This window comes from Odocoileus virginianus, chromosome 11 (genome assembly GCF_023699985.2).
Source record: "Odocoileus virginianus isolate 20LAN1187 ecotype Illinois chromosome 11, Ovbor_1.2, whole genome shotgun sequence".
NCBI lineage: Eukaryota > Metazoa > Chordata > Mammalia > Artiodactyla > Cervidae > Odocoileus > Odocoileus virginianus.
In genome coordinates, this window is record NC_069684.1 from 35,906,089 (window position 1) to 35,930,569 (window position 24,481).

Consider the following 24,481-nt stretch of genomic DNA (forward strand, 5'->3'; position numbering starts at 1 on the left):
CAGAATCTAATAGGTGGACCAAGCCATCTCAGCTCACCAGGTAGTCTGTCCATTATAATAGGATTTACAGGACAGTTGGGAAGATTGGAAGCTTCTCTTTCTATACAGACCATTAATGTCTTACATTAACTGTATTCCAGCTTCCAGTTTTTCTTCAGTGTGTCTTTCTTTATGAAAAAGATTAACTGTATCATTAGTTCTCTTATCTCTTATATGGGGGTATTTGTGCTTTCCTTATATCTTGGTGAGCTTAAGCATATTTTTTCTAGTCTGGAGGAGTGTTTTCTCTACTTAAAATTATTTAGGGAATGAGCCAGGGAAATGCTGGTAACCCACTCTCTGGAGCTGGGGTTGCTGGAAGTCAGCACTTGCTGGTTTTCCAGGGTGTAAGTACTTCTACTGATGCCAGAGTTGAAGCTGCCAAGGGAATTTGCTCACAGAATTCTAGAATGTTATTAGCAATGACTCTGAGGAACCTTGCCAGGTGGCTCCAGCACATCACTGGAATGAGCTTATCACAGTTAATATAAAAGAAGCACACAATCTAAGAGGAGATGCGGGGGTCCCAGCATCGAGTTGTGTCGAGGCTGGTGGCTCTGTGGGGTGAGGTTGGTAGCACTTGGGTGGAGGCCATTTTTCTCTGGGACCTGCCACCAGATTCGCTGCCAGTAAACGTGTGACTGTGTCCTGTGTAATTGCTTTTTAGTTCTGGGAAGCAGTTTGTCCGCTATATAAACATGCTGATAAATGACACAACGTTCTTACTCGATGAGAGTCTGGAGTCTCTGAAGCGGATCCACGAAGTGCAGGAAGAGATGAAGAACAAAGAACAGTGGGACCAGCTGCCCCGGGTGAGGACTCGGTGCAGGTGACCCAGCCACGAAGAGGGCTGCCTCCTCCGATCTGAAGGCTTAGATGTGACTGATTGGCCAGCACTTGTTATCTCCCTCCTGTGGGCTTTTGGGAAATTCGAGTGTGGGTTTTGAGTGGGAGAGACCTTAAGACATGACTTAAAGCCAAACAATGAGCCGAGAAATCTTTCAGAATATGTCCTAGAACCTTCGTTTGTCTTTTAACTGTAAAGGGTTTTTTAGGGAGAAAAGCTTTTATTGTTTGAATATATTGATGAATATTTAGGAAAGTAACTAGGGAATAAATCTCTAGAATTCTGTCTGCTAGACAAGAATTTGATTTGATCTTCTGTGGACAACTGTGTGAACAACCCTGAAGGACTCTGATAGAGTGTTTTTCCTTTCAATAGATCTTACTTTTTTATTTTCAGTTATAAATAGAAAAGAGGCTTGTCTTGCCAGGTTCCATGAGAAATGCTTGCTGTGCCGGCGGCCGCCTACTGCCGTCTCCTGACATTTATTGCAGTCGTTTAGGTGGTTCCCTGGTCAGTTACTGGGCCCTTGACAGCTATTGGTTGCCTCATTTATTGGCTAGTTCTGCTCCTGGTCTTGTTAGATTCAAAATCAGAACTGCTTTCCAGAAAGTGGGGAGGGCTACTTTTTCTTGACTGGAAGTAGCATTCTCAAAATGAAAATTACTGAGGTTCTAAAGTCGTAGAGTCAAAACTATCTTGTGGTGGTTGTTTAGTTGCTCTGTCTTTTCCAAGTCTTTATGTCCCTGTGACTGTAGTCCACCATGCTCCTCTGTCCTCAAACGCCGAGTTTTGAAGCACATTGAGGAAGGTTTCATTCTAAGTATTCTCACAGCTTTGATAAGAATTCTACACCTTACTGTAGCCAATTGCTTCTACAATAGACTTCACCCTTTTGGGGGGCTTCACCCAGAGCCCATGATTTCTGGATTTGTCTGGAGTCCATACCAACATGCTCCTCAAGCCCCTCTAATTGTATTCGTGAGATAATGCAGTGGTTGTCGTCTTTTTCCACCCTCTAGATACACTTTGTCCTTCTCATCACTCTCATGTTCATTTTTAAACACACCTTAAACTGTTTTGCTCCAGGGCCACCAAAACCCTCCTTCTCTGCTCTCTATTTCACACAGGCTGCAGTCAGCCCTGTGCCTGAGCCTCCACAGCCCCAGGGGGCTCTAAGACATCCTCCGAAGCTACCAGGCCTTCGACTCCAATCTGGCCCGGTCCCCCAGCCCTTGCAGAACGTGTCAGGGAGACTGATGAGCTCTAGTTGAAAGAGCCTTAGCTTTGGAATCCAGCAGACCTGGGTTTGAGAACTGGTACTGCCACTCATTGAGTTCATCATCTCTGTTTCCTGGCCTGTAAGTCAGAGGTAGTTCCTGCCTTGAGGAAAACTGAGGAGAGATGGTGGATGGCGAGGACTGAGTTCAGGACCAGCCTGGAGAACGTGTTCAGGACGTGCAGCTCCTGTGGTTTTATTTGCCTTGAGACTCTCCTGTCCAAAATGCTGTACTTTCCGCTGTTAGGTATTAAACTCTTACCCATCCTTTGAAGGAGGTCTTGTCCAAATACTTCCTCATAGTTGGCTTCCCATTAGGGGAGCTGCAAAGTCTCACCTTTCTGTCTGCTCCTGTGATGCCCGCTTGATGTCACTCATGATGCCAGTGCTGGACCAGCTTATGCTTTTGATGTTGGGATGTGGCTCTGCAGCACATTGTCTTGTCCAGGGCCAGTGCTTATCATAAGAGCTTTTGTTTATGAGGCAACTGAGCACATACTATTGATTTTTTTCTGTGTTAATGGATGGGAAAAGGGCATAAATAATCCCTGACAAATGCTATTTCAGAAATCAGTTCTACTTGGCTTTGAAATCACTTCCTCCCTCCCGTCTCCCTGCTTGCTCCTCCCCAGTGCTCAGACCTCTTCTCTTTTCACACACGACTTTCCCTAGGTCGTGTGTTCCTTGGTAAGGGTGCTGGTTGGAGTTTTGACATAAGAGTAACTCTTTGTCAGGAGAGACTGTCCCAGATGCTGCAGGGCATCTCCAATTCATGCCCATTTAATGCCAGTGAGCTGTCCTCCTACTTCCAGTTACCAGGCAACCGGAAATACTCCCACTCAGTACCCGATGCCCCCAGTTGAAAACGGCTGCAGGCCTATCTCATCTATTCCAAGGCTTTAACTGTCTGTATTCTAAAGATTCCAAAATGTGCCTCCCAAGCTTGGCTCACTCTTGATTCAGGCTTATGTAAGTTGATTCAGGCTCACGTAGCCAGCTATTGACTTGCCTCTGCCCGGGGTTCTAATGGGATCTCCACTTGTGTCCAGAAGTTGTTTTCCAGATCTCCTCTGCCCTGCCTCAGGAAATGAGGACTGCATTCTACTCAGTGCTCTGGCTCAGCACCTGTGGAGTGTTCCTTGATTTCTCTCGCTGTCTCAGCAAATGCCCCTAGGCTCTATCTCAAAATATATTCATTGTCTGACCTCTTTCCTCCACCTCTGGACCACTACGGTCTCTTACCTGGAGAAGACTCCCTTGTGGTCTTCCAGCCTTCACCGTTGCTGATGTCCACTCCAGAAGGATGCTGTTAAAATCTCAGTTGGCTTCATTTTTTTTTTTCCTTCAGCCGTGCCTTGTGGCATGTGTAAATCTTAGTTCCCTGACCAGGAATCAAACCTGTGCCTCCTGGATTGTAAGTGCAGAGTCTCCACCAGTGGACCACCAGGGAAGTCCTCTGTCAACTTCTCATTGCTGCTGTGCTCAGAGCCCTTCCAGGCTTCCTGAATTCTCCCTGGGCATGCACTATTGGCCCTACCCTTCTTGCTTCACTCCTCTTCCCGGGCTACACCCTCCTCCTTGCTTCTACCCCCACCGGCAGGGTCTTTGCACTTGCTGTTCCCTCCACCTGGAGTGCTTTTATCCTGGATTTTTGCTGACTCACTTCCTTTAGCTACCTTCTTATGTCACCTCCTCAGAGAGGCCTTCCCTGACTACCTTTTCCAGAGTAGCACCCTGACCCCAGCACACTCTTCCTCCTTGCTACCCTGCTTTATTTTTCTTGAAAATCATTATCAGACTTATTAAGCATCTGTTTGGGTGGGTGTCTGTTTATTGCTTGTCTCTCTAACTGGAATCTAAGCTCCATGAGATAGGGAGCCTTCTTGGTCATATTCTGTGCTCCATCCCCTAACAGAGGCCTGGCCCATGGTTGATAAATGAGCAAGACACTCTGACACACACTGAGGTGGTTCTCACTTTGCTGTTCTTCCAATCCCCGTGCTTCACCTTTTCTGTCCTGTCCAGAGGGCAGTGGGCAGGTCATGCAACACTGATGCAGGTTCTCCTCCAGGCACTTTCCCAGGATGTACTGGTGTGGCTCCATCAGCTCTTCCAGCTATTTTCCCTCCCCCAACACAAAGTTAGCTGGCCTCTGAGCAACTGTAAGAATATAAACCCATCCTGATATTTCTACGTTTTATTCCTTGCAGAGCCTTCTCTGCCCCATCTTACTTTACCCATGAGTCAAATCCACCTTGTTATTTCATGTTCCAGCCTCTGTCAGAGGAGGAGGAGGAGGATGGAGCCTGAGGCAAGCACGCTTGCTGACAGTTGTAAAGGTTGACAGCCTGACTGGTGTGGAAAGACATGGTTCAGAAGCTTAGCCATTTCTAGGCCCTTGGTGTCATGGCAAAACCTACAGACTTCAGTGTCATAGCATAACAGATCTCATGTTTTCAAAATAATGATGACTAAGTAAAGGTTGTCATTAAGGACAATGAACGTCCTTTATTAGGTCCCAGTGTGTATCAAGCACAACATCACTTATTTCATCCTGCATAGAGGTTCATAGCGACTTCTTTTTGTCATTGAGGAAACTGAGTCTCATGTACGTTAAATCATGTGCCAGGGCCACCTTCTTCAAAGTCCTAAGGATGTCTGATGGCGAAAGGAATAAACCTCAGTAATCTGGAACATTTGCCATACAGCTGGTTCTATGATCCCCCAAGTCTGTTGACTGTATTACACACTTTCCTAGTTATGAGCTGACTGTATTTTTCCCTTGCACTTGGAGCTTGGTGAGCTGATGACTAGTACTGAGATGTGTCTGGCATCTGTTCACTGTTCCCCAGGATCAGCAGCAGGCTCGCCAGTCCCAGCTCGCTCAGGATGAGCGCGTTTCACGCTCCTATCTTGCCCTGGCGACAGAGACCGTGGACATGTTCCATATTCTCACCAAGCAGGTCCAGAAGCCATTCCTGAGACCCGTGAGTAGAACCTTCGGGGTATTTGTTTTGTCTGTTGGATTCAACATTCAGAGCCTGTCAACTTAGAACTAAATATAGTCGTCATTGAAATTCTGGGTGTTTTAGCATCACAGTCACCAATCAGAATCTGTTACTGAGTTTGTTCCCAGTCACGCTAATTGATATGCACAGCACTCTGTTGATACACTGAAGTCTGAAGGCAGTCACTTCTAGTTCACTTTCTGCTGAGACAGCACATTGGATTATTAATGTTGAAGCTGTGGCATATTTTTATCATTATTGATTCCTGTGTTTTAGTTATAAGAAAAGTATAAAGTGACATCAATTGGAAATTAGAGTTTATTAAGTAGAAATAATTGACAGTGTGTAAGATCTTTGGTTCTCTTCAAGTGTAGCTTTGTTACATTTAAGAAGTCAAAGGTTATTGAGAGCCTTAATTAGGGTTTATGATAGATCACTGGTAGACAGAATGTTTGGCTTTGACTTGATTGAAGAGACGTGGATCCCGTTTCTGAAGTCAAAGCTGAGAGGCATAAATGAAAATCTTTGCTCTGCTTTGACCACCCCCGCAACACACACACACACACACACACACACACACACACACACACACACGGAGTTTAGAGGCATTACAGCCTGGATCCTGTTTCTGAAGTCAAAGCTGAGAGGCATAGATGCATTTCTCTGCTCTGCTTTGACCACCCCCCCCAACACACACACACACACACACACACACACACACACACACACACACGGAGTTTAGAGGCATTACAGTGTGGCCACGACAAGGGTAGTGAGGAAGGCAAGAAAGGGACCTAAGATTTGGTAGTCCATTGTTCACATGGAAGCACAGTTATAGTGGAATATAATTTTACTATGTATTTCCTCCAGTTTCCCTCTTAAAAAGAAGTTTTTGGATGCACAGCACAGCATGTGGGATCTTAGTTCCCCAGGGATCAAACCCCCTGCAGTGGAAACACAGCCTCAGCCACTGGACCTCAGGAAAGTCCCCTCCCTGCTTACTCTTACCTTCAGGATTATCACCACACCCTGGCCTGGGTGCAGCTCACGAGATGGGCCCCCTCCCCTGTCCCCTTTCCATTTCATGTCTTTTCATAAATAGATTTCAGCACAGGAGCAACAGAACATGAAGCAAACAGTACATCATTAAAAGCATAAGAATACAGCAACTCATTTAGACAAGGTACTTCAGACACTTGCTTCCCTTAAAGCCTTGCAAATGGAGTTTCTATAAACTTTTTCTGTAAAGGCCAGACAGTGAATAGTTTATATGTTGTGGGCCCCACAGTCTCTGTCTCAGCTACTAACTCTGCTGTTACTGTGTTCCAGTGAGACTGCCTCAGCTGAGGCATCAGGCCAGATTTGTCTCACAGCCCGGATTTTGCCAGTCCCTGCTCTAAGTCATGTTGTATTTTATGTTCAGGTGCTCCAATGGCAGTGCCATGTGATTGTTTAGAGGGTCAGAAACTATAAAAATTACTTGAGGGACTTCCCCAGTGGTCCGGTGGCTGAGAGTCCAAGCTCACAATGCAGAGGGACCAGTCAGGGAACTGGATACCCCATGCCCAAACTAAGAGTTCACATTCCTCAATGAATATCGAAGATCCCTTATGCCACAGCTAAGACCCCACACAGCCAAACAGATAGATAAACAAAAAGAAATATTTAAAAATATCTTTTGAGAATAAATTATTATAAAGCCTTTTTTTTTAACTAAATTCTTCATTTTTAAAGGAAATTATTGAAAGCTAAGCCTAATATTTTCATGTCAATTAAAATTAATTTTTTCAAGCTCTACTAACTGATCTGAGCTGTCTGCACACACGGGTCATGGTCTTCTGCCCCCAGGCTTTGCTCTGCCTACCATCCTCTTTCTTTCCTTTGCTGTACTGTTTTCACCTTCTTGGCTAGTCTTGGCTGGTCAACACAAAACTCTCCCACTTGAGAAAGAAAAATCACCAGTTATGTTCTATTCTTAATCACTCTTTTATTTCACAGTTTCTTAACAATTAAATATAGGAATATGGTGGGGGAGGGAGGTGCAAGAGGGAGAGGATATATGTATATGTATAGCTGACTCATGTTATACAGCAGAAACTGACACAGCATTGTAAAGCAATTATCCTCCAACTTAAATTTTTTTTTAATGTAAAAGTTACGGATGTATTATCAAGACATAAAATATTTGGAAATTGTGAATCAAAATGAAAGTGTTTGTAGAATAACAACATGGATATATTCATCTTAACCCAAGGGATGACATTCCATCATACTTCAGTGAAGAAGAATAGATTAAAGAATATATATTCATCAAAAAAAAAATAACACAGGAGTACTTTACTTTGTGCAAGAGTAGATCCTTTAAAAGCCAAGTTTAAGTTGATTTTGTATAGATCCAGTCATTAAATTTAATGAAAACCTTGTTCCTTAAAGAGAAGCCTTCAAGACTCATATTTATGGCCACTGTTTAATACTCTCAAAGTGAGATTTTCCCCTCTCAGGTTTCCTTAAAGCAAAGTATGCCCACTTGTAGTAGTACTGTATCATCTAGTGGGGTTATAACATGTTATTTCATACTTATCTTCTAGCTGTTTCATTTGTTTTGTTTCACTGGCTTGATTTAAAACCATTCAAGACAGATTTTATCTTCTCTTTTATATTTCTCTGTTCTTTGCATCTGATAAATGAGAATGGTGCATATTGTCTAAACTGCCAGGAACATTTGAAATTTATAAAAAAATAATACCTAAAATGATGGCTGAAAGAGCAGACTCAAATATTTGCGACTTGTTTCTCAGCAAATTCGAAGTGATTGTTGTTTTTATAATTAAAAACATGAATTTAAAGAAAAGGTTGCTTTTTTGGTATTTATAAATATTTCATCAGGCTGCAGCATTCTATTAAGTATTAGAATTGTTGTATTAGAAATGGAGAGTAAAGAGAAGGCTGAATGGAATGTCCTTCTTCAGCTTATATGATGTAGCAGAGGTAAGGGATTCTTTGAACGTCTATCCTGCCAATTCCTGGCCCTGCAGTCGCTGAAAGGAGAGTGTTTGGTCCTCCTTACTTGACTTGACAGCTTGACTTGTCCCATTATCCTGTGATTCCCTAGGAACTTGGACCCCGATTGGCCGCGATGCTGAACTTCAATCTTCAGCAACTCTGTGGCCCGAAGTGCCGTGACCTGAAAGTTGAAAACCCCGAGAAATATGGCTTTGAACCAAAGAAGCTGTTGGACCAACTGACCGATATTTACTTGCAGCTGGACTGTGCCCGGTTCGCGAAAGCCATCGCTGACGACCAGGTCAGTGCCTGGGAGGTGGGCGACTTGAGTTTGCGTCCCTGTGGATGTCCTGGCAGACTCCATGCACATCCCTCTGTTTCTGGGTTTTCCCCACTGGAAATAAAGGAAGGGGACACTTTGCAAAATGTAGCTTGGAAAGTTTTTAGGATATAAACAAATAACAGCCACAGTGGCAAGGAAAACTTGTCTGGTGTAAATGGAGGTGAACCGGTTATTGTGCTTTGGACGTAAAGAGCGGATTTGGCTCTCAGATCCATTTCCAGTTGAGTTTGTAACCCATCTTGTTAAGAGCCTTGGTTGACAAATCTGTTAAGCTCAGAAGAAACCCTGTTTTCTCAGGGAGTCTCTTCAGCTTCAGTGCTGCTGTTAATTCTGTGGTTCCAGGTTTCAGACCTTTTTTGTTACTTTTACATCCTTCCCTCCCTTATTCCTTGGGTCCTGGTGATCACATCCATTTTGTGGTTTTCATTTCCACAGCTTCCAATTTAGTCCCAGAAACCCCAGTCCAGCCTTGATTTTTAATTTTTCAGAATCTCCTACAGGGCTTCTTCCTCCTCGTTCCTCTGTCCTGCAGCATCTTCAGCACTTTAGTAACTAATGGTTATTAACCGCATGTCAGGGTTTAACCACCTTTCATGTTTTCACTTGTGACCCTCACAAAATCCTGCGATATGGGTTCCCTTGGATTCCTCGCACCCTCGGAGGCGCACAGAGGTTAGAGAGGCACACGGTTAGCGTGGGGCAGAGACAGGGCTCCTCCCCGGTGTCTGCCCTGAGTCCCTGTCCTCAACTTCTCTGCTCTTCGCTTAAAATGCCCCGATGTTCCATGTTTGTTTCCATCTCTCCATCTTTGTTCACATTGTTTTTCCAGATATTAATTACCTCTCAGGGTAACTGTAACTAGGAATTCCAGAAGGTTTGTTGTTGTTTGTTTGTTTATTTATTTATTTATTTATTTATTTATTTATTTATTTATTTATTTATTGGCTGCCCTGCATGGCATGTGGGATCTTAGTTCCCTCACCAGGGATCGATCCTGCATCCCTGCATTGTAAGCACGGCATCATAACCAGTGGACCACCAAGGAAGTCCCTTCCAGAAGGTTTTTTACTTACATATCATCTCAAGGTCAAAATAGGGAAATTGCAGGTCCTTTTTTGTTTTTTTTCCAGTAAGTTTTATTGAGACATACGTCATATACGTAGTAGGTACTTTGAGATGTAAGCAGGAGATGTGGTCTTGACAGAGTGCCTGCAATGGAAAAAACTACATATGTGTAAAGCAGTTTTTCCGCAAAAAAAGTAGTGGTAAAAGAACAGGTTAGGTGTTTGCAGTTATTTTGAGGAGATGCTAAAATTATTCTCCTGTCTGCAACTATATAATACTGCATGTATTGAGAAATGGAAGATAAACAGTAGTCTTAGGAGGGACAGGAAATGGAAACGCTCACCATGTGAGCCCAGGGCATCTGCCATGGGCAGCAGGCCGACTAGAACGGGGCCTCTCAGCCCAGCCAGAGGTCAGGTGTGAGAAGTCCCCGGGGACTCTTCCAGGGACTCCAGACGGTCATTAGCCTGCTCCCTCTTCTCCTGGTAGGTTTTACTGTGGCCGCCACAACGCAAGAAGTTAATGTAACTCAAAGTTTGCAGTGTGGATGAACACAGCATACCCAGTGAGACAGTGAAAACCAAAGGGGTGCTTACTACTGCTTTCCTTGGTGACCAGTAAACCATCCATACTCCCTGGTAACACGTGTGGATTATGGTGGTGGCCTATGGTGGCACTCAGGTCTGCTTGAATGTCTCAGTAGCCCTGTTCTTCCAGACCCGTGAAGCAAGCACACAAGTGCTGGTGACACCATGGAGAGAAGAACGCTTTTTAAGTGGGTTTTTTGCTGCGTTGTACAGTGTGATGTTTGTCTCGACTTTTGGACACTTTGCATTTACGTTGGCTGTAAGCCGATGAGGGGCCTGCCAACTGGATTGTTTTAGAAGAGAGTCTGGGTGGCGGGGAGGGGCAGAAGGATGGGAGACTGGAAGGCTCCAGGGAGGTGGTGGCACGTTGTTATCTCCTTGGGGGCCATGCTGTTGATTTGCTCTGGTTCCGTCGGGTGTGTCTCATTTTCCTGGGGAGACAAAAGGAAGAGGAAAGTGGCGGCCGAGCAAGAGAAGAAGCAGAGAGCCTTCCACGCACGAGAGTGGGTGGAAGACAGGTGCCCAGGACACAGGGGACAGGAGACACCAGTACAAGGAGCCCTGAGCTTTACATGTCTGAGCAGAGAGCCCCTGGTCAGGGTGGGAGGAAGCGGAGTGGGCAGCAGGACAGCTGTGCCCAAAGCCCAGAGAGCCCAGGAGAAGAGAGGTCGTAGCCTGACTTGGGAGCCGTGTCCAGGGCTGCATCTCCCTGTGCTTTCCGGACAGATGGATGGCAGTCTGATGCTCCTGGAGCACTGTCTGTTAACACCACGTTTCGTGAAAAAATGATGATAGTAAAGAGCCCACCTGAAACCTCACTTCTCCCATGCACCTTTTTTTTTTTAATTGAGGTGAAAGTCACGTAACACAAAATGAGCCATGTTGAAGCGTACAGTCCAGTGGCATTTATTACATTCACAGTGTTGGACAACCATCCCCTCTCTAGTTACAGAACATTCTATCACTCCCATAAGGAAGTCCTGTATCCATTAAGCAGCCACTATCCCGTCTCATCCTAGCAACCACTAAACTGCTTTCTGTCTTTATTTTACCTATTTTTATATTTGTCTATTTGTCTATTCTGGATATTTCGTATAAATGGAATGATACAATGTATATAACTTTTTGTGTCTGACTTCTTTCAGGTAGCATGTTTTCAAGGTTCATCTATGTTACACATGCATCAGTACCTAGTTCCTTTTTTTTTTTTTTTTTTAACGTTTATTTTTGGCTTTGCTGGGCCTTCATTGCCACACACGGGCTTTTCTCTAATTGTGGAGAGCAGGGGCTACTCTCTAGTTGCGATGCACAAGGCTTCTCATTTCAGTGGCTGCTCTTGTTGTGGAGCATAGTGACAGGTGGGCTTCACGTGTTGCAGGACATGGGCTATAGAGTTCAGGCTCGGTAGTTGTGACACATGGGGCTCAGTTGCCCTGTGGCTAAGGGATCCTACTGGCCCAGAGATTGAACCCATGTCTCCTGGTGGCTCAGACTGTGAAGAATCTGCCTGCAATGTGGGAGGCCAGGGTTTGATCCCTGGGTCGGGAAGATCCCCTGAAGAAGGAAATGTCTACCCACTCCAGTATTCTGGCCTGGAGAATTCTATGGACAAAGGAACCTGGTGGGCTACAGTTATGGGGCCGCAAAGCAGTTCAGACAAAGTATTTGTGTGAATACCTATTTTCAATTCTTTAGGATATATTTAGGAGTAGAATTTCTGAGTCACATGGTAGTTCTGTGTTTAACAGTCCCACAAGCCCACGAGTAGTGTACAAGAGTTCTAATTTCTCCACATCCTCACCAGCACTTGCTGTTTTCTGGTGTTTTTGTTTTGTTTTGTTTTGTTTTTAATAGACACCCTAGTGGGAGTGAAGTGGTATTTCACTGTAGTTTTGATTTGCATTTCCCTAATGACAAGTGCTTGCTGGTCACTTGTATATCTTTTTTGGAGAGCTATATATTCAAGTCCTTCATCCATTTCTTTTTTTCCCCTTAGCTGCACCAAGTGGCTTGTGAGATCTTAGTTCACTGACAAGGGATTGAACCCAGGCCCTCAGTAGTGAAAGCATGGAGTCCTAAACACTTGACCACCAGGAAATTCCCCTTTATCCATTTTTGAAATTGGATCCTTTCTATTTTGTTCTTTATGTATTCTGTGTGGGTTCTTTCATACTTTCTGGATACTAGACCAACATCAGATACATAATTTGCAGATGTTTTTATGTCCAATTTTGTAGCCATTCTTTACAATCCTTGAGGTCAAGGATAACATCTTTGCTTCCTCTCCAGCCCCATCCACGCTGAACTTGATGCAGCAGCTCAGTAATCTATATTTGTTTGATTAATTGATGCTGCTGCTCTTTGACACTGAATGCCATGTCCCCTTATCATGAGTGCCCTTTGGTTTCTGATCATGTTTATCCACTGCTGTATCTTAGAAGTTGACTCAGCAGCAGGCACAAGTCAGTCAGTTAAAAACTCAATCATCTTTTTTGGGGGGTGCCACGTAGCATGTGGGATCATAGTTCCCTGGCCAGGGATTGCACCCATATCCCCTACATTGGGAGCACAGAGTGTTTAATCACTGTACTGCCAGGAAAGTGCAAAATTTCTTTCGAGAAATAGAGTGGGCGATGTTTTCAAGAACACCAAATGGACTGAGGCAATCAAGGTGAATCATCACAGTAGCGTGGACAGCAGCAGCCACCCTGTGCGTTTTGCCCTTTCAGCAACTGACTGTGAACTTCTGGCCGTTTATTTCCCTCTGAAGTGAAAATCACTCAGTCGTGTCCGACTCCTTTGCAAACCCATGGACTATACAGTCCATGGAATTCTCCAGGCCAGAATACTGGAGTGGGTAGCTATTCCCTTCTCCAGTGGATCTTCCCAACCCAGAAATCAACCTGGGGTCTCCTGTATTGCAGGCAGATTCTTTACTAACTGAGCTATCAAGGAAGCCCTAGGGGATGGGGATGGTGGCTTACCTGGCTCATAGTAAGTAGATACCAAATAAAGTATCTCTTGAACTAAAGTAGTAATTTAGTTTCAGAAAACTATAACTATTATTGCTAGGCCCAGACAAAAAGAAAAACACTTCGTCCTTTGCTTTTTTCCCATGTGGATTGAATGAGGGACTGGGTGTGTGTGGAGAGAGAAAGTGAGTATGTGCACTTATTTAGAAACTGGAGTTAAAAAAAGGATAGAAGGAAGACTGAGGACTTTCAATCCAGTGTTCTGAGAAAACAGAAGTACTAAGATGAATTCATGCCACAGATATATGTTCTTGTGAATCCTCGTTTAGAAATCACAGGTCACTGATTTAATCATTCCCTGACTATCTTTGTATCACTAAAGTGGCATGTGGCCAGTGTTTTTCTAAATGCCAAATATGATATACTTTGCTCTTTTGAAATGGCAGTAATTAATATAAATTAGGCACCTGTAGGGTAGGTGTTACTACCAGCATTTTACACCCAAGGAGACTGGGGCTAAGGAGAGTTAGAGCCTTGCCTAAAACCACACAGTGGGTAGATGGTGAAGCCAGGTTTGAAGTCCAGGGTCGCCTGGATCTGTGGTGGGGCTTGCCCTGCAGGTCATCCCTCCCACTCTCACAGGCACAATCCCTGTTTGCTCCCATCAGCAGAGCCTCTAACATATAATAGCATTAAAGTAAAAGATCTTAAAGAAGCATCAGAGAATGGGAGAAAGCTCCTGTTGATTGTTTACTCTGGGTTGTTTTCACCGTGTTTACTTTTAGGGAAAAGAACTGAACTATCTACCTCCTCTTGCAGGGTGTTGGGTCTCTGTGTGCTGTGGTTAGTCCTTCAGTCATGTCCACCTCTTTGCGACCCATGAACTGTAGCCCGCCAGGCTTCTCTGTCCATGGGGATTCTCCAGGCAAGAGCACTGGAGTGGGTTGCCATGCCTTCCTCCGGGGGATCTTGCCAGCCCAGGGATCAAACCAAGGCCTCCCACATTGCAGGTGGATTCTTTACCATCTGAGTGCCTTACGAAGACTGAACTAGACTAGATTTCCTTTTCTTTTTAATATTAAAATTTTAAGAGAAATGCATGTTTGTTGTAAAAGTAATTAAATTTTTAAAAAATTCCTCTCATTTGCCTCAGTCCTAAAGCCCCTTCCAGAAGTAATGACCTTGTACATAAAGCCCAGTCTTTATGTATTTATAGCCATGTCAAAGTGTATTTATATATACTTATAATTTTAGGGCTTTTTTAGAAAACAGAGCTTACTTTGGATATTTTCTGCAGGTTGCTTTTTTCCATTTATATTTACATCTCACATTGTCTTTCCTCATTTGCAGAGATCCTACAGCAAAGAGTTGTTTGAAGAAGTTATTTCAAAAATGCGGAAGGCGGGAATCAAATCCACCATAGCGATAGAGAAGTTCAAGCTTCTGGCCGAGAAAGTAGAGGAGATTGTGGCTAAGAATGCACGTGCAGAAATTGACTACAGTGACGCCCCAGATGAGTTCAGAGGTGAGTGGACCCACTTTTCTTATACCAAATTCTTTGATTTAACCTGAAACCTGTAACATTAGAAGATGTTCTGTGCTCTCCTTGCTTTTTTGAGACTCTTGGTCTGAAATTGAAATTACCATTGCCTACTTTTAGTTCATATTATAAATGACAAGGGGAAAAAAATCCTTTGCCTGATTTCAAACCAGATAACAGCCCTGAAAATTCTAAGGTCAGCCTTGCCTTTGCAGGCAGGGATTTGTATGTTCCAAGAATTGTGAGGAGTACTAAGAGGAAGGGTTGATTCTAGCTGCCACCTTCGCTGCTTGCTGCTGTATCTGTCTTACTGTCTTTTTTTTCTCTAATCTTTCCTCCTAGTAGCTGACAAAAGGGTACTTTCCCATCTGCAAAAGGCCAAGTGTGTGCTTTTATCTAGTGCCGATTTCCTTCTAAACTTGGTGGCCTGGTCGGGGCCATTTGGTTGCTGCTCTGTTTTTCACTGACAGGAGGGACTTTGTTTTATATTCTTTTTCAGGATTGTGTGCTGTTGTTTGATTAGAGTTTGCTTTGCTCTGTCTCTGCAGACCCTCTAATGGACACCCTGATGACTGACCCCGTGCGACTGCCCTCCGGCACCATCATGGACCGCTCCATCATCCTGCGGCACTTGCTGAACTCCCCCACCGACCCCTTCAACCGACAGACGCTGACGGAGAGCATGCTGGAACCAGGTACGGGAGGGCAGAGCTCGACCTGCAGTGTCCACACCTGTCCGAGCAGCGGGGCCGAACATCCTGGGGCAGAGAGTAACCCGACGGGGGAAACTTAACAAGTCCAGACGCTCCATGCTTTCTGACACTTTGTAATGGAAAAGACACAAAACATTCTTCGCTCTTTTTCATTATAGAATTCCAGTCTTTACTGTTCATGTCCTCTTCCTCAGCCTTCAATTCCATGAGGATATAAATGGCCCTTTCTTTATACTGAACTGCAGGCATCATCTCTCAGGAAAAGCCCATCCAGGGCATTAATTTTCTTTTTCTTTTCTCAGTGCCAGAACTGAAAGAACAGATTCACGCCTGGATGAGAGAGAAGCAGAACAGTGATCACTAAACCACCCTGCCTGCCCACCTTCTGCTGGAAACAGCCAGGGCCAGCGAGGCAAACCAGAGTGATGGTGCACATGCTGTTCAAACATTGGAGGCAAAATACACCACAAGCCCACCCAGAGTGACCAAACAGTGGAGACCTGAAAGGACGTGAACAAGAGGAGGAGCCCAATTCCTGTACATATATTTAAGTGACAAACGTGGTCAAAAGCTTGAAGGACACATTTGATGATAGCTTGTGTAATAGAGCACGTCCTTCATATGTCACAATTTGGGGCTTTTGCAGCAGAAGTCTTTTAGTGATTGATGACGAATGGGTCTGGGCAGCATCCCTTTCATCTCCCCCGCCCCCCCCCCAAATCCAATATCCGTTGATTTTGATTGTGATTAGAGAACCTTGGACATTTTGCTGCTAAAGAATCTCCCCCCTCCTACCCTCTTCCTGATCCTACTTGCACTGCTGTGGATTTTTTTTTTAAGTGAAGCAAAAACAAAAATAAACTCCTTTCCTTGGCCCTCCAAACATATATTCTGTGAGATAACTGTGCCTGCAACAAGTGTTAATCCTGGGATCGTATTTTTATATCATATTCACGTATTTGTTTTTTTTAATTGGTGTTAGATGACATGATTAATAAAAGAGGCAAGATATTTTCAGAATTTGAATTTTAGTTTTTATTTTTTTTTCTTTTGAAATGTCCCATAATTTTTTTTTTTAATTATTCTAAACAAAATGAAGAGTATCTTATTGCTCTGGTCCTTGTAGTAGGCCCACTATCAGGAATCTGAGGAACAGCTGCAGCAAAAGAAGCATTTAAGTGTATCAGGATTTCATGTCTCATGGTTTGGGTGTTGGGGGGTTGGGTTTTTCTTTTAATGCTCTGTGACATTTTAAAATCTTTACAGTTATTCTATGAGGGTAAATAAGTTCCTCAACCCTTGAGTCTCTGAGTTCAACACAGGATTGTTTGTATGGATGTGTCCTGTGGGGCTTGGCCTTACCAAAGCAAAAAAGGGTGCGAGAAATGTAGAAGTATGTCTGCTTGTAACACACACACACACACACACACACACAAACATAAAAGACTTTTTGTATTACTGCTCCCCACTTACCATACTTGAATTCTTGAATTTCTTTTGGGGTAAAAGAGGATTTTGAAACCATAAAGTGTTTTGAAAAAAATGAATTCTACAAAAACATACTTTCTTTTCCTTTTTCTCCCCCCGCCACTCCACAGACAATGTCCTCTGTTCAATTCCTGACGCAAACTACAATAAATGGTGATACACATTCAGAAGGAATCTTCTTTGAGTCTCTTCTTTTTGTGGAAAACAAAGGGGTGGGTGAAGAGCAAGAGCCAAATGTGTTCGCATGTGGTGCACGAGCTTTACCAGAGCCAGTTGCTATTTTTAAAGGAAACCTCTCCTGTGTCAGTCTTGGTGCTCCAGTTGGTTCTCGTGTCACTGTTTGCTTGTTCGAGTGGGTTGACTTTGCAATATTCAGTCTCTTTGGTTCTCAGTGGTTACTCTATTGCAAATATCTTTTCACTGACCTTTAAAATTTTTACTCGTGTGCTAACCATCTCATGAACATTCTTAGGCACTACAGTTGATAAAACTGCCTAACAGCTTGTGAAATAAGAGAAAGCGTTTCTGCAAAATTTGCTGTGTACCTGTACGTTGATGGTTTCATTCTTTTAAGATGATACTCTCATCTTTGTTTTTTTCCAGCAGATCAAAGTGAGGGGTGTGAAGGGGTTAGGTCATTTGCCAAATGTCACCTGTTCAGTTAGTAGAAGAGCAGGTGTCCTGGCTCCAAAGTCCTTGCCCACCCCACCCCCACCACTTTTAATGTTATCCTATTCTTCTATCCTTGGAAAGCTATGACAAACCTAGACAGTGTATTTTAAAGCAGAGACATCACTTTGCCAACAAAGGTCTGTATAATCAAAGGTATAGTTTTTCCAGTAGTCATGTATGATGTGAGAGTTGGATCATAAAGAAGGCTGAACACCAAAGAATTGATGCTTTTGAATTGTGCTGGAGAAGATTCATGAGAGTTCCTTGGACAACATGGAGATCAAACCAGTCAATCCTAAAGGAAATCAACCCGGAATATTCATTGGAAGGACTGATGCTGAAGCTGAAGCTCCAGTACTTCAGCTACCTGATGTGAAGAGCCGACTCATCAGAAAAGACCCTAATATTGGGAAAGATTAAAGGCAGGAGGAGAAGGAAGCAACAGAGGATGAGATGGTTGGATGTCATAACCAACTGAATGAACATGAATTTGAGCAAACTGGGAGTTAGTGAAGGACAGGGAAGCCTGGTGTGCTGTCATCCACATGGTCACAAAGATTCGGACACAGCTGAGTGACTGAACAACAATTGTCCTTACTACAACAGCAATTCCATCTTGTGAAATGGCTTCTCATATCCCTCTGATGATATTAGTGGTGGCTTTTGGAATTTTGTATTACTGTGTAGTTTCTCTTCCAAGTTCCTTTGACCTTTGTTTTTCTGTTGTTTTTTGTTTGTTTTGTTTTTTAATATTTATTTGGCTGTGCCAGATCTTAGTTGCAGCATGTGAGATCTAGTTCCCTGAGCAGGGATCAAACCCAGACCTCCTGCATTGGGAGGGTACAGTCTTAGCCACTGCATCACCATGGAAGTTTCCCTTTGGCCTTTGTTTAATCTCTTTTATGTTTCAGGATTTCCTCAAATACATAATGCTATTTACCTATCTGTATTAATAGAATGGACTGAGAATCTGGGTTAACTTTTTGTATGCCAATTAGTAGAACGTCTTCAATAGTAGTGCTCACATTTCTTAAGCTTTGCTGGGGTTTGCAGTATAAATCATCCCCTTCTAGGTTTTCCTTACTTTGGGGTTAGGTTTCATCTTGCTTTGGTTTGTTAAAGTTGTTCATCACTTCTTTTATTTTGGCTGTGCCATGTGGAGCATGCAGGATCTTAGTTCCCTGACCAGGGATTGAACCCATGCCCCCTGCAATGGAAGCATGAAGTCTTAATCCCTGGACCACCAGGGAAGTCCTTGTAGCCACTATTCTACCACTTTTGCACCAAATCAACTTTTTACAAAAAATACATTCACATTAACAATTTCAGACAATATATATAAAAGAAAGCCAAAATCACCCATAATCCCACCATACAGACGATTCTGTTTTATTTTTTTTCACCAAGTTTGTATACACTTATGCCTGTACAATTATGATGCATATTGACTTCTGTGGCAGTTTTGTTTCTCCATCTCATGAATGTGTACTGATTTCTCCCCATCCAGATGATAAACTCCTGAGAGGTCCAGGTTCTGTCATGTTATTTGTGTGCCCCACTTGCTCCCCATGAATGTAATACAATGCTGCTTTACCCATTCAGATGTATTCATTATTTTGAAAATTCAGTATTTGGAGGTTTCAAGGAGCTTCTATTGGATACAGCATGTCTCCTGCCTGTACTGTCTCTAGAAGGAAGATGTGTGGGATTTCTGTCTTTAGTCTAAGGGTTGCTATTTTATAGAAACGGGATTGCCTTCATTCTGTTCATTATAGATATTAAATTACAAAATATTTTAAAAGTATCAATAGGTCTTGTCTTACAAGGAAGAGGGCCAAATAGGAAGGAAGACTTGAGAATCAGATAAGCAGAAGAGACATGATCCTAAAGAAAAAGATGATTAAAATAACTTCTTACTCCTTTTGTGACTCACTCGTGTGGGTTTCTAAAAGGAGGAGTTGATAGAATATCTTTTGGAAAAAATAGCCAAGCACATTACTTTGTTCACATTTTGTAACCTCCCGGTTTGGTAAAATGCACTTCACCGTGTTGTTACTGAGGTGCTAAAGAAAGATAAATAGGCCCTATTTATTCATTGATTTTTGGCTGCACTGGGTCCTTATTACCACACTAGCTAGAGTTTCTCTAGTAGAGAGTGAGAGCTACTCTCTCACTGTGGTTTGCGGGCTTCGCATTACTGTGGCTTCTCTTGTTGCAGAGCACGGGCTCTAGATTATGCAAGCTTCCGTAATTGCAGCATGGAGGCTCAGTCTTTGGTGCACGGGGCTTAGTTTTTCTGCAGCAAATTGGATCTTCCCAGATTGGATCGAATCCATGTCCCTTGCATCGGCAGATGAATTCTTAACCACCAAACCACAAGGGGAGTCCCTATAGGTAAGCTTGTTTCAGGGGGGGTTTCATTTTAATTGGAGGAAGATTCCTTTACAGTATTGTGATTGTTTTTGCCATACATAAATATGAATTGGCCATAGGTATACATCCTTATCTCCCTTCCCACCTCCCTCCAGGTTGTCACAGAGCACTGGCCTTGGGTACCCTGCATCCTACATCAAACTCTAACGGGCTGTCCATTTTACGTGTGGTCATGTATATGTTTTATTGAAGGCAACAGCCATAGTATGAACTTGATGATTGGATCAGCTGGCATTGGGCTGAAGGAATCCACCCTTGGTTGATAAGTAATGGGCATTTTATGACCATGTTCTGTGTACAAGCCACCCTCATATGTATTAACTCATTAAATCACCAACAGTTGTGTAAAGAGACAGGGAACTGGTGTGAATCAAGGCCATCTGGGCTTCTGGGTCTGACCCCTTCACCACTCCTGTGTGGTAGTACAGTGGCCCATCAGTATTTTTAGGGGTTTGGTTCCAGGACCCCCACAGATACCGCAGTCTGCACATGCTCAAGTTCCTTATATAAAATGTAGTTTTTGCTTATAATTTTCCCATGTACTTTAAACCATTTGTAAATTACTTACAATATCTAATGTAATGTAAATAGTTGTAAATACAATGTAAATAGTTAATAGTGTTAGTCATTCAGTTGTGTCCAACTCTTTGGGACCCCATGGACTGTAGCCCATCAGTCTCCTCTGTCCTTGGGGTTTTCCAGGCAAGAATACTGGAGTGGGTAGCCATTCCCTTCTCCAGGGGATCTTATCAACCCAGGGATGGAACCTGGGTCTCATGCAGACATGAGATTCTTTATCATCTGAGCCACGAGGGAAGCCCTAAATAGCTGATGGCATGGTACAAATTTAAACTTTGCTTTTGGAACTTTCTAGATTCTTCAAATCGTGATTGGTTGAAACTGTATGTGGAACCCAAATATACAGAAGTCCAGCTGTATTTCAGAATGGTCCAAGTTCATAATGGCCAAGGAGATATGGAGAAGCAGCAGAGCATTCCAGAAGAGGCTTTGGCCTTGGGGTCAACTCTAGACTCACCCCTCATTTTATTTTTAAAAGAATGTAAATTTTAATTAAGAAAAGTCCACAATTTAGTTCATCAATTTATTTATTTTGGGGCTGCAACCTAGACTTCAGTTCCCCAGTTGAGGATCAAACCTGTGCCCCCTGCAATGAAAGTGTGGTGTCAACAACTGCACCACCAGGGAAGTCCTCAACCTGCATTTTAAGTGGTTAAATAACTTCAATCTCACAACTTTCAATACTAGCCACTCACTCACTGTTGACCCCCTAAATTTGTGTCTCCAGCCTCTCTTCTGTACTGCTGACACTGGACACCTCATGTCTTAAAGGCTCTTGGAATTGTTGTTCAGTTGCTCAGTTGTGTCTGAATCTTTACAACCCCATGGACTGCAGCATGCCAGGCTTCCCTGTCCTTCAACATCTCCCGGAGCTTGCTCAAATGCATGTCCATTGAGTTGGTGATGCCATCCAACCATCTCGTCTTCTGTCATCCCATTTGCCTCCTGCCTTCAATCATTCCTAGCATTAGGGTCTTTTCTAGTGAGTTGGCTCTTCATATCAGATGGCAAAAGTATTGGAGCTTCAGCTTCACCATCAGTCCTTCCAATGAATAGTTAGGACTGATTTCCTTTAGAATTGACTGGTTTGATCTTGCAGTCCAAGGGACTCTCAAGAGTCTTCTCCAACACCACAATTCAAAAGCACCAATTCTTCAGTGCTCAGCCTTCTTTATGGTCCAACTCTCACATCCATACATGATGACTGCAATAACCATAGCTTTGACTGGATGGACCTTTGTCAGCAAAGTGATATCTCTGCTTTTTAAAATGCTCTCGAGGTTTGTCTGGCTTCCCTAGTGACTCAGACAGTAAAGAACCAGCCTAAAATGCAGGAGACCAGGAAGATCCTCTGGAGAAGGAAATGGCAACCCACTCCAGTGTTCTTGCCTGGAGGATTCCATGGACAGAGGAGCCTGGCAACCTACAGTCCATGGGGTCACAGAGTCGGACATGACTGAGCAACTAACATACACTAGGTTTGTCATTTCTTCCAAGTAGCAAGTGTCTTTTAATTTCATGGCTGCAGTCACCATCTGCAGTCATTTTGAGCCCAAGAAAATAAAATCTGTCACTGTTTCCATTGTGTCCTCATTTATTTGCCATGAAGTGATGTGATCAGATGCCATGATCTGTGTTTTTTAAATGTTGAGTTTTAAGCCAGCTTTTTCACTTTCCTCTTTCACCTTCATCTAGAGGCTCTTTAGTTCCTCTTCACTTTCTGCCATAAAGGTGGTGTCATCTGCGTATCTGAATTTATTGATATTTCTCCCTGCAGTCTTGATTCTAGCTTGTGCTTCATCCAGCCTGGCATTTTGCATGATATACTCTACATATAAGTTAAATAAGCAGTGTGACAATAAACAGCCTTGATGTACTCCTTTCCCAATTTGGAACCGGCCCATTGTTCCATGTCCAGTTCTAACTGTTGCTTCTTGACCTGCATACAGATTTCTCAGGACGCAGGTAAGATGTCCTGTTAGTCCCATCTCTTTAAGCATTTTCCACAATTTGTTGTGATCCACATGGTCAAAGGCTTTAGCATAGTCAATGAAGCAGTAGTAGATGTTTTTCTGGAATTTTCTTGCTTTTTCTATGATCCAGTGGATGTTGGCAATTTGATCTCTGGTGCCTCTGCTGTTTCTAAATCCAGCTTGAACATCTGAAAGTTCTGATGTTCTTCACGTGCTGATGAAGCCTAGATTGGAGAATTTTGAGCATTACTTTGCTAGTGTGTGAAATGAGTACAATCGTGTAGTAGTTTAAACATTCTTTGGCATTGCCTTTCTTGGGGATTTGAATGAAAACTGATCTTTTCCAGGCCTGTGGCCACTGCTGAGTTTTCCAAATTTGTTGGCATATTGAGTGCAGCACTTTCACAGCATCATCTTTTAGGATTTGAAATAGCTCAGCTGGAATTCCATCACCTCCACTAGCTTTGTTCGTAGTGGTGCTTCCTAAGGCCCACTTGTTTGCACTCCAGAATGTCTGGCTCCAGGTGAGTGATCACACCATTGTGGGTATCTGGGTTGTGAAGATCTTTTGTATAGTTTTGTGTATTCTCGCCACCTCTTCTGAATATCTTCTGCTTCTGTTAGGTCCATACTGTTTCTGTCCTTTATTGGGACCATCTTTGCATGAAATATTCCCTTGACATCTCTAATTTTCTTGAAGAGATCTCTAGTTTTTCCCATTCTATTGTTTTCCTCTGTTTCTTTGCTTTGCTCACTGAGGAAGGCTTTATCTCTCCTTGCTATTCTTTGAAACTCTGCATTCAGATGGGTATATCTTTCCTTTTCTTCTTTCATTTCTCTTCTTTTCTCAGCGAGTTGTAAGTCCTCCTCAGAGAACCATGCAAAATGCCTTTTTGCATTTCTTTTTTGGGGGATTATTTTAATCATTGCCTCCTGTACAGTGTTATGAACCTCCGTCCATAGTTCTTCAGGTACTCTATCAGATCTAATTCCTTGAATCTATTTGTCACTTCCACTATACAATCTCATCTACTTTGAGGACCTAAATCTTGATGCTAAATAGATTTAATGGCTTAAAATAGTTATTTTTTTCCCAACAAAACTCTCACACATTTATTACTAAGCCAAAGCACTAGTGCAGAAACACTGACACCAAGAGAAAAATTATTTTCCTGGTAAAACACATCCAGTCCTTGAGATAGTAGTGCTGTTCTCAAGGTGATGCAGTTAGATGCAAGTGACCTTGACATGACATACGCTTGTACTGTGTCATATGTGAGCCTCCTTACAGACCCAGCTTGGTTCTTCTTCATTGCCTTCTCTTCGAGTTGTACCTGATGTTATTACCAGTTTTCACTCAAATCCAGTAAGGAATGGGACCATTCTGGCTTTGTTTCTTGGCCAAGAATCAATTGATCCCGAAAGTCATGTGAGAAGACATGGCGAGGAGCAAATTCAGCTGCACATAGGATGACAGAGAAGAGAAGAGAGTGGCTATGATTTAATGATCCTCTATCATGGTTCTGGCTGTGCTGACTCAGCAAAGCAGTTCTCACTCAGAGTCTCTTAGGCCGTTGCATTCATAGTGGCTGAGCCTGGAGTCATTGCAAAGTCTTCTCGTTCACATCTGGCTGTTGGTTGGGACACAGCTGGGACTGTTGGCTGGAATACCTACACGTGGCCTCTCTGGCACTTTTATCTTCACATTCCAGATTCTAAGAGCTAACACCCCAAGAGGACCAGATAAAAAATTGGTCTTTTATGACCTAGCAGTCTCAGAAGTCACACACTGTCACTTCTGCTGCCTTCACGGGCCTGCCTGGGTTCATGGGGAGGAAATACAGACCACATCTCTCAATGGGAGAAATTCCAATGTCACATGTTAAGAATAGCGTGTGGGGACTTCCTTGGCAGCCCTGTGGTTAGGACTCTGCTTTCACTTA

At 43.2% G+C, this 24,481-nt stretch overlaps 1 protein-coding gene and 1 pseudogene across 2 annotated transcripts in view; one reads left to right on the forward strand and one right to left on the reverse strand.

The window, feature by feature from the left end:
* UBE4B (ubiquitination factor E4B) overlaps positions 1-17,051 on the forward strand; it is a 123,528-nt gene extending 106,477 nt beyond the window's left edge. For both annotated transcript variants that reach the window (XM_020889043.2, XM_020889185.2), the window contains 6 exons: positions 707-851; positions 5,015-5,149; positions 8,283-8,474; positions 14,491-14,665; positions 15,229-15,375; positions 15,696-17,051. In XM_020889043.2, the coding sequence (XP_020744702.2) occupies positions 707-851; positions 5,015-5,149; positions 8,283-8,474; positions 14,491-14,665; positions 15,229-15,375; positions 15,696-15,757 (856 nt within the window). In that variant the 3' untranslated portion in view covers positions 15,758-17,051. The remainder of the gene's footprint in view (positions 1-706; positions 852-5,014; positions 5,150-8,282; positions 8,475-14,490; positions 14,666-15,228; positions 15,376-15,695) is intronic.
* Positions 17,052-23,823: 6,772 nt separating this feature from the next.
* LOC110142596 (large ribosomal subunit protein eL39-like) lies at positions 23,824-23,979 on the reverse strand (annotated as a pseudogene).
* Positions 23,980-24,481: the final 502 nt, after the last annotated feature.